This window comes from Anneissia japonica, unplaced genomic scaffold, assembly GCF_011630105.1.
Source record: "Anneissia japonica isolate Jap-2015-1 unplaced genomic scaffold, ASM1163010v1 scaffold287861_len940595_cov192, whole genome shotgun sequence".
Taxonomy (NCBI): domain Eukaryota; kingdom Metazoa; phylum Echinodermata; class Crinoidea; order Comatulida; family Comatulidae; genus Anneissia; species Anneissia japonica.
Genome location: NW_022733264.1, coordinates 101,011 through 111,304, shown reverse-complemented (window position 1 = coordinate 111,304; position 10,294 = coordinate 101,011). Strand labels below are relative to the sequence as shown.

The 10,294-nt window shown below is 34.5% G+C and overlaps 1 protein-coding gene across 1 annotated transcript; it reads right to left on the bottom strand.

Annotated features, from left to right (window-relative positions):
• Nucleotides 1-4,621: 4,621 nt before the first annotated feature.
• LOC117116143 (adhesion G-protein coupled receptor G2-like) lies at nt 4,622-9,892 on the bottom strand. The gene is made up of 6 exons (XM_033260129.1): nt 9,684-9,892; nt 8,988-9,146; nt 8,492-8,613; nt 7,540-7,817; nt 6,825-6,897; nt 4,622-6,267 (listed from the first exon to the last, which is right to left on the bottom strand). The coding sequence occupies exons 1-6, from the start codon at nt 9,819-9,821 to the stop codon at nt 5,721-5,723; spliced, it is 1,317 nt and encodes a 438-aa protein (XP_033116020.1). The 5' UTR covers nt 9,822-9,892; the 3' UTR covers nt 4,622-5,720.
• Between the last annotated feature and the right edge of the window lie 402 nt (nt 9,893-10,294).

Here is a 10,294-nt window from a genome sequence, read left to right as displayed (position 1 = left end):
GACGATGGTGGTGTTTATGATGATATTGATGATGATTATGATGATGATGATGATATGATGAAGATGATGGTGAATAAGGATGATGATGATGGTCCACAGAGGCGGATACAGCACGGTCAAAAAGAGGTTGCATGAATGTGCGAACTGAGTGAGAGTGCTAGGAAAGAGCCAAGGTAGGTTTGCAAGGGGTGAATTCTTCTTAAACCTCTAGCCGTTGTATGTAAAATATATGTATTTTGTATATATTAGTAGACAATAAAATCGATTAAATAAGCATTTGAAACCAAAAAATGGTCAAAAATTTCCTGGACCACTTTCGAAAGATTTTAAGAGACGCTCGACCACGCCCACTCTGCTCTCGTCGGGGGCATCGGCCCCGTCTGAGATAGGGGAACTCGGACCCCCCTCGGGAAATCCTGGCTCCACCCCTGGCATTATCATATTACTTATTAATTACCACAGTAGGCCTATTATCACACCACCAAATGAATGAGGTTAATTAATTCAGGGGATTGTGTAGGTCTATTACAATGGCGCGAACAAATTATGTTATCATTCGATCGTCATGAATAAAATATATGAAAGTGTACAATTTAATAGAAATGAATATATATATTTATATATTTGATATAAACATAATACTATCACTATATCTTCATACAAACAATTTTCACGATATAATATTTAAAGATATACTGTCTGTCATGAGCTAAAAGTTGAAAAGTTTAATTCCATAATCGAATTTATTAATTATTTATATTAAATAAGTTATTAAATTACAATTAAAAATCTGAATGAAATTTCCCCCTGCCAATAAACAGGCAGTTAAATAATACCTTTGCTTTATTCTTATTATATGCATAGATACTTAAATTGGCTGGTAGAGTCAAAGCAAGGATTTCAGTAGTAAACTGTCCGTAAATCAGGAAAAATAAGAAAAAATGCAGACAGAGGTCCAACAACTCTAAACAGGGTCCGAAACAAGGAACTGTCCAGAGCCTCGGTTTAGCGTCCCGGAATAAAATTCCTGGTGGGGTTCGTGGGGAGAGATAGGATCGCCCATGTGATTTTGACCACAATATTGGGGAATGGCTATCGAAATAGCCTAACTTTAGTGGGATCGGCAAAATAAGTTTTTTTTTTTTGTCGTGGAGCCCATGTTAGTTTATAAGTTGTCGAGCGCATAGAGACCTCGTTTATTTGCGCTATAAAAATCCATCTATTATTATTATTATTAAGTTATTGTAACTCGGGGTACATGGGCAAGACAAGTTGTTTTTGAATTTAACAAATAATAATGTTCAGCTGTTTACAGCACGTACATGTGCTACTGGAGCACATAGTCACATTGAGACAGTGACGCTCACCCAAGTACGGCTCATGTATTTAAACTGTTTTGGTTTCCTGAATTTCCTTTTTTTATATTTCGACTTTCTTGTGGAGGGGCGTCATGAGCGTTTTCTCTTAAGCGCCCGGTGCTTTGTAAATTAAATTATCAATATTATTATTACTACAGTGCACCGTCCAATTCGAGACCCCTCTAATTCCGAGACCCCTGTAATTCGAGGCCACTTTTCAAAAGACCCAAATGACAATCTTCAACCTTTTAACACAAAGCTAACACTCTAATTGGAGACCATCGCGAGACCTCCCCCAAATTTTCAGGTCTTAACGGTGGTCTCGAATTGGAGAGCGAACTGTATTTATATAAGATGTAAACTGCTCTTTGTTTTCGAAGAAATACAATTTGACATTAAACTTCTCTTTGTTTTCGAAGAAATACAATTTGACAACTGATGCCAGTGTGCAACCACCCCCCCCCCGTAAGTTTAAATTTAAATTAAAGTCTGAGCGTTCCATTTCCGGCCATTTAGAGCATGGCGGTTAAGGTGGTCTATACTCTCTATTTGTGAAAGCCCGTCCCTGGGTCCCTCTATTTCGAATTCCTGGATCCCACGCTGGTAGCTGTAATTGATATCGACATCATTGAGGTACATCCATGACTAATACCACTCTATTTATAAAGACGGTATCATTTGGGCCTACCTCTATCACTTTCGTTTAACTTTAAAAATAATATTTAAAATTAACAAGCCCCAAGATCTAAAGAACGTTCCTTTAGCCAGTTTCAGGTATTTGATTTGTTTAGCGAGTAACTTGGAATGTATGTTGTTGTTGAATAGAATACAGCTATATCAGTGCATGCCTCTGTTGAGGGAAATTGTCTAGCTATGCCTTGAATGCCTAACAACCGTAGTCAAATAATAAACATATATGATGACAGAATTCTCATTTATAACTATTGGATTAACAATGCAAAATGTTCAATACTGTACTTACATTTGCTATTAATTGTCTTCTTCGTAGTCTTTCAACTCCATTACAGTCTAGCATTGTTTACAGTATATGTAAAAACTCCACCTGGAGAGGTATAAAGAAATTCATTATTCTTTTTCTAAAGCGCCATTCCTTTATGATAATGTGAATAGTGGTGGTGACGAGAATAATCATGATGACGGTGGGGGAAGGGGTTATCATGATATTGATGATGATTATGATGATGATGTTGTTGATGGTGACGACGATGGTTGTGTTTATGATGATATTGATGATGTTTATGATGATGATGAAGATGATGGTAATGATGATGATGATGATGGTCCACAGAGGCGGATACAGCACGTTCAAAAAGAGGTTGCATGAATGTGCGAACTGAGTGAGAGTGCTAGGGAAGAGCCCCTGAATGACTTCAATAACAGAAGCATAATTATTACATGTTTTATATTTTTATGTACATGATGTATATGCCTGTAGCAATGTGGAATTATCTGGGAACATATTTATATGATTGTTTAATGATTAAAACCAACTAACGAAAGATTTATAATGAAAACCAAATTACAGTTTAGTGACTCCTCCTCACTCCAGAAAATGTTATCGTCATGCCAGTTAAGTTGCAACAACACAATACACGCATTTCTACAGCTACCTGCAGTGTCAACTTGAAATAAAAGTGAGTTGCCCCAACTTCAGATGTATTCTACTAATAGTCGTTCCTTTTTATATCAACTTAAAGTTACAACTAACTGACAACTGTGTATAAATATGCCTAAATTCTGGAAAAATAGAAAGAACAATAGGGGCGGATCCAGAATTTTTCAAACACGGGGTAGGTGGGGGTGCAACAGTTTCAAAATAGGTAAGTGAGTAGCACATAGCATTGATTTGCAATGAAAATTTTAAAATTAAGTTGCAAAACGTTGGGGCAGGTGCCCCTCCCCCCGTGCCCCTACTGGATCCGCCCCTGGTTCATTTCTAGTCATCACTTCATGCAACCTAAATGATCGTAAGACCTATTATGGTTTTGTTTTCTCTCTGTGCCGAAAGGGGCACTCTCCCAGCAGCAGATACTAAATTCTTAGTGTAAAATCATTGATAACAAAATTTAAAAATGGCTAAAACTCCAAAGTTTAAACGCAGTTAATTTATAGACAATTTAATCTGAAGTTACCGTTTAATATTTCGTTACAGGCCTTACAGTACTATTATGAAAAACAATGGTACCGACAACAGATCCGTGAGCATTTAAATATAAATATTGATAATTAAAATTCATCCTTTCAAAATTGGAAATGACTAGGTTAATTCAAAACTGGTTTAGTCCCAGCGATGACGTCCGCAAATAAATCCCAGCTGAGGCTAGCAAGAGTAGTCACCTACCTCGGGATAGTCCATTGAAGATCTAGAGGATACAGACAGAAACGGGCCCGTTTTATACCATGGAAAGCTCTCAGGGGTAAAAAGATACCGAATTTGAATTAAACCAAAATCGTCACATATCGAAGTCCGATACTCGGTCAGCGACCTACTTCTGTACGGGCTGCATCATACGCGACCACTGATAGAAAGATATTATAAACGTATAAAGTATGGTTCATTCAGCATGAAAAAGGTTAATTTTGCATGAAAAAATTGTCTGGTGAGATTTGATTTTGCTGTGTAGCACTGAACATTATGTTTTTTATATATCATAAAGTTATACAATTAGATTATTAATTTTATAGCTCCATGTAAACAAATAGATAAAGGTCAGAAACAGTGTTCGAATAAAGAACACATGTTTTAAACGCATATATATATATAAATATATATATATGTTATATTTAGCATATATATAGCATAAATATATAATAAACAAATAGGAAATGGCAAAATGATGTGTTTGAATAGGTATATTTGGCCTATATTGTATACTCCACATAACTTAAAGCACTACGGATACTGTCTCTTATACACATCTAGATGTGTATAAGAGACAGGTATACATATTCCGTATTTGTTCAAATAAACGCCCTGTCGCGCTTATTGTTGAGAAGGGTTTTGAGGGGACGTTTATTCGAGCGAGGCGTATATTCTAGGGAGGCGTTTATTTATTTTTGAAGTAAAATGGACTAAAATAAAACCCCCCTTAATTTCACTGTAAATGTGGAAACAACACCCAAAATGTGTTATTGCGTGATCATAAAGACTTCTTGATCCCAACCAGGTTAGAAAAAATGTAATTCTACTGCAGCAGAATATTAATAGTGTGTTGAGAATGATGTTGCTTCCATTAGTTTTGTTTACAATCATTTGAGGGGGGCGTTTATTCAAGGGAGGTGTTTATTCCAAATGAGGCTCTGGCGGAGTCGTCTATTCGAGGGGGCGTTTATTCAAAGCGGAGCATTTATTCGAATAAATTTGGTAAGACCTTATGAATTTGATGATTTAACGACATACGTAGGCCTATGCTTATGTGATTTAATGTTAGAATTGCAACTATTAGGCCAAACAATGTTCTAAAAATTGTTACGATTATTTATATACGGTTTATCTCTTCGGGTTTTAAAATTACATATTAAACAATTCATGTTTTTCATCATAAATTATTGTATTCTCACAACTTTAATGTTGTTTTATATATAGTTATATATCGATTGCAGTTCTAATTCTAGACGTTTCCAATATAATAATCATTAAAGACATTTTGGACGTTCCTTGGAGTATACGATTGGCACCTCTTCTATTTATTGATTAACTAAATCTTAACAAAATATTTAACTTCATTTAGGAGCGCGTCAAGAGAATGACAGCCCTGCAGATAGCTCAAGATCGAAGTGGCCATCTGTTCATATACGTGGTTAAGGAAAAACAAAAAAACAAAACAAAACATAAATATACAAAAATATGATAATAGACCTAATAAAAAATAATTTTATCTATTCTAATAAAAATAAAATACATTTGAAAAATATACATTAAGGAAACTAGAATGGTTTACCTAATCTTACCAAGAAAGAGAGTTATAGACCATGGAGTTCTGTGGGTTATTTAAATTGGAACCCTGTAAAGTCAAATATTATGGCGGAAATGCATTGTATACCGTCAAATGAATACAGTAGTCATTACCATGCTGAGTAGACATAAAAATATACAAAAGTATGTATTGTTTTTTTCTATGTTTTATGCAATACGCGTCCAGTATATACACTTGTTGGTAGAGCCGAATACTGCAACCAGTCGTTAGTCACTTTCAATTCATAACCCTACCTGATATATACGCCGTATGAACTGTCTGTTTATATATGCCTTGACATAGCCATGCACACTTTAAACAACGAGACGACATGAAATGTTCATTGGGAAAATTCTTCTCACGTTTTATATAAGTTTTTCAAACTTTAACAACGTGATGCTTTGTTGTAGTCGTATATGGCTGCTGCTACTCTTCCATTTTGAATCACTTCATGATGAGGTTTAGCCAAAAGGTCGATGTTGGCACTTGCAGGGCGACCACTACGGTTAGTGTAGCGTGTACTGCTGCCTGTCGACGAGCCAATGTTATAGGCTGCCTGTGTCTGGCAACAGAGAAATTTTTTCCAAGTGACTCGAACTTCTTTCTGTCGAACGCAGAAAAACATGAACACAAAAACACCTTGCAGCGAATTTAAAACACAGAAAATTACATCGAAAACATAGTCATGATCAATGTCAAAGGTCAAGAAACCGAATACCCATGTTAGACCAAGCAATACGGATATTCCAAATGCATTCTGGGCTCGTTTTGACATATTCTTCCACACATTATTGACTGAATTTGTTGGCTGTTTCCGACGGCACATGAGCTCACACATAACGCGCATAAATACAATGATGTTGAATATGAGACATACGGCAACTGGTAGAGCTATTGTCAAGTAGAATGGGTACCCGACCGCCATAAAACAGCTGAAATGAAAATATGTACAAAATGTAAGTGATTTAACTGATATTTGAAGATCCAACAGATTTTATGTAAGATCCAAAAACATTAGATAAACAAATATATTACAGTATCATATTTGAAATTAATCAATAGGCCTAGATCCTCCGGATATTTTTTTTTTATAAGCTATATGTCAATACATAAAAAACAACAACAATATATATTTCAACAACTTTTTGCCCATCGTGGTATTTGGATATATTGGATAGGGCCTTTTATTGTTGCTGTTACGTTTGTGTCTGTTACCATTACTTTTGCTATATCGGTATGATACGCTGTTACACTTTTTTTTCACATTGTTACACCGTTACACTATCATATTGTTACACTGATAATTTGTTACGCTGTTACTGACTAGTGCTATTATTATAATTAATATTGAAGAAAATAGGATAATTCTTAGATAGACCTTCAAGTACAGGGACTACTGATATTTGAGAATAGGATGCAAGTTGACATAGAGTAGAGTAGGTCCTACACAGGATCTGAAAGAGTACAAATTTGCATATACTCTACTTACTAACTATCGTTGTAGTAGTGATCTCTTGTAGTCTGCCACCCGGCCATGGCACCAACTATAAGGCCTGGTACTCCTATGAAAGGAACAAAAAATGTTATTAAAAAAATAAATAGAAAAAGAATAGAACAGAAAATAAACAGCTCATTATAAGGAAAAATAACACATTGGAATGTACTTGAAATCTAATCTGTCCATGGAACGCCAAAAGTATATGATGTGTGTGTCAATCGCGAACAATGTAAATGCAATGTTTATGTTCCAATTGATCCACAAACACGTCATTGACGTCATTGATTATAAGTTAGCGTACTTACTAATTATTGCGTTTTGAAAACAGTTTACCCTATAATTTTGTTATTAGGTCACATTTTTTAAAATTATTATTATTATTATTTAACATATGGTAGTACGAGCATTTTGCTAAACCGACGACATTCCCTAGGGTAATATGAATCCATGACATCACTGCTATTGGTGAAATTGTAATTACAAAATAATACGCATTTCCCTTAACATTAGCATAACATTATATTCACTATCTATTGATATAATTCTGATTTATTATATCTAATATTATTAAATTATTATTATTATTATTATTATTATCATTATTATTATTATTATTATTATCATTATTATCATTATTAATATGTTAATAATATAATAATACTGTATTATCAAATATCTTTAATCGTGTTTGCTACTTAGAACTTACCCCATGCAAATATGCTTGCTTTTAACATGAACAGTGAGACTTTCGACTTGAAAACCTTGATTAAGTTATAGTAAAGATTCACAGCCTCTACCACCATCCAGAAGACAGAGGTCAGAGTAAAATAATGCAGTAGCACCGCAGAGACCAAGCATTTAGTCTCCTGTGATTCTTTTCTCAGATCCCCAGGCTCAACGCCAATTATGAACATAATGTAAAGACACAGTAGAGACACACTGAGTGAGATCAGTATCCGTTGCGGTCTCTCACACCTAAGTCGCCTGTGGATGACAACATATACCAATATATAAAGTTTTGAACATTATTGAATTGGAATTAAGGGCGATTGGAATGGCCAAATAATGAGGAATATCTATGTTCAAAATGTGATGACGCCAATTATTTATATTTATAAAGGAAATAATGAAACGATTATAGTAGTAGTAGTAGTAGTAGTAGTAGTAGTAGTAGTAGTAGTAGTAGTAGTAGTAGTAGTAGTAGTAGTAGTAGTAGTAGTAGTAGTAGTAGCAGCAGCAGCAGCAGCGGCAGTAGTAGTAGTAGTAGTAGTAGTAGTAGTAGTAGTAGTAGTAGTAGTAGTAGTAGTAGTAGTAGTAGTAGTAGTAGTAGAAGTAGTAGTAGTAGTAGTAGTAGTAGTAGTAGTAGTAATAGTAGTACTAGTACTGTACTAGTAGTAGTAGTAGCAGTAGTAATAGTAGTAATAATAATGATGATGATGATGATAATGATAATACAGTAATTGGATAATGAGTGGCAGTTTATGAAGGTAATAATAATACAGTAATAATAATAATAATAATAATAATAATAATAATAATAATAATAATAAATACTATTATTTATTTAGACTAGGGGAAGGGGGCTTATGGCCAGTATTTATCATCAATTATACTTATACAAGTACAACTTGGGGCCTATACTGACATTCATGACATACTTGAATGAGAGAAATGCAATCAGCGTGGCTGTAAGACAAGCGATGGAGACCAAGCAGCCAACTCTACTGATTACAGTCAAAGCAAACAGAACCTCTATTGGTGCATCTTTCTTTCTGAATTCCTATGGGAAGAAACAATAATAATAATTAGAGTTAGGGATTGCTAGTAAATCTAAAAATGTATGTTTTATTTACTAATTATTTTGAAGGTTCTGTTATAAGCTTTCGTTTAATTAATTATTATTACTGGTTTTTAATTATCATTATTTTATTTCTATTTGATGTTTATTAATTCAAAATTTTTAATCAAATGAATGATACATCAGAGAACAATAATTAGAGTTCAATTGTTCTGTATGTATTGGAGATTTAAAGTACTGTATCACCTTCAAACAACCCTCACAAAACATTGTTAAAAAATATATAATTATTGATATTTGTAATCGAACAATATGTTATTATTATATATCAATACAAGGACTATCCATAAACTTACGATGAGGACGGCAAAGTGTGTCAGGTGATTACAATCACAAATTATGACGTCACCAGTCGTTGAGTTTATGACGCACCCATCAGATGACCAATCACCGATGCCATTTTGCAAAGTAAAGTCCCAGTAGACACAGGTGGCGTTGTCGTAATTAGACTTACTCTAAGAACAGGAAATATTAATTTTACTGTGAAAATGTCAGCTTACATTAAGGAGAAATAAAATAAAACGGCTTTGGGGATTCAGTTCACTTTGGTTGGTCTCACCATTTTGTCTTTTGGATCAAATAAATAATGAAATGAACTTAGAATTTGTAGTGATTTATCGTTTTAAGACGTTGTATAACTAGTGCAACATAACAACGTTCGAAGATTGTGATGTTTACACTAACTGCAACAAGAGAGATTCACCCTCCAAGTTAAAAGAGGAGGAAACTTTGATAAAACCGACCTTCGTATGGCACCGGACAATCCATACCAATCTATTTGTTATAGTTTAACATATTAGTATATGTTGACCCTGTATATCAGTGGAACTTTTTAACATGGTGGTTTACATGAAATAGAAAAATATATAAGCATTCCAAAATTCACTATTAAATATTTTTACAAACAATTTTTTGTTCACAAGTTAATTGGCTAGGAACACAATAACGACCTTTATGAATTGAAAAGAAAAGGTACAACATAGGCCACGTACCGGAGGTATCCCAAACGACATCGTCACTGGATCCCGGAGGTTAGTCACCTGAGTGTCTGGAACAGAGACTGACAGAACTAGACTCATGACTTCTACAGATGAGTTGGCTCCAGATGTCGAAGGTGATGAGAACAACATCCCGTTAGAGAATATAACGTAGCTTATCTGCAAATCACCTGAAAATGAGTTGAAATGAGTATAATAACACATTCGTTTTAAAAATAGGCCCTAAGTCGTCCATAGCACCCATGTTGAATAGACCAAGACGGTTATATAATATCTCCCAGTACTGTACACTAAATTAAACCTATGGCATTCCAAATTATTCTGGATAAATCATTTGGCTTATTTATTGAGGCATGCCTCTAAAGTTTAGTTTTGGCCTTCCTGTTTACTTGTTTAGGCTGTTTATTCTAATCCCACCTAGCCTATTGTTTCTAATCATGTTTACATTAAATTCTCACTTTATACTATCTGGCTTTTTCAACCCTCACTCACTCGCCACTGAGGAAGGACTAGTGTTGTCCGAAAGCTCTGGTTCTATTTCTGGCTGTTTACTTACGTTTACTTTTTAGCTGTTGCTTATCATTTTTGTATCTCTACTGAGATCC

What these genes read in the sequence shown, in the direction of transcription:
- LOC117116143 (XM_033260129.1), bottom strand. Translation starts at nt 9,821, where the DNA reads ATGTTGTTCTCATCACCTTCGACATCTGGAGCCAACTCATCTGTAGAA. An exon ending in AGCAAGCATATTTGCATGGG is followed by an intron (nt 6,898 to 7,539) that starts GTAAGTTCTAAG and finishes TTCCTTTCATAG; the next exon opens with GAGTACCAGGCCTTATAGTT. An exon ending in CACTACTACAACGATAGTTA is followed by an intron (nt 6,268 to 6,824) that starts GTAAGTAGAGTA and finishes TTTTCATTTCAG; the next exon opens with CTGTTTTATGGCGGTCGGGT.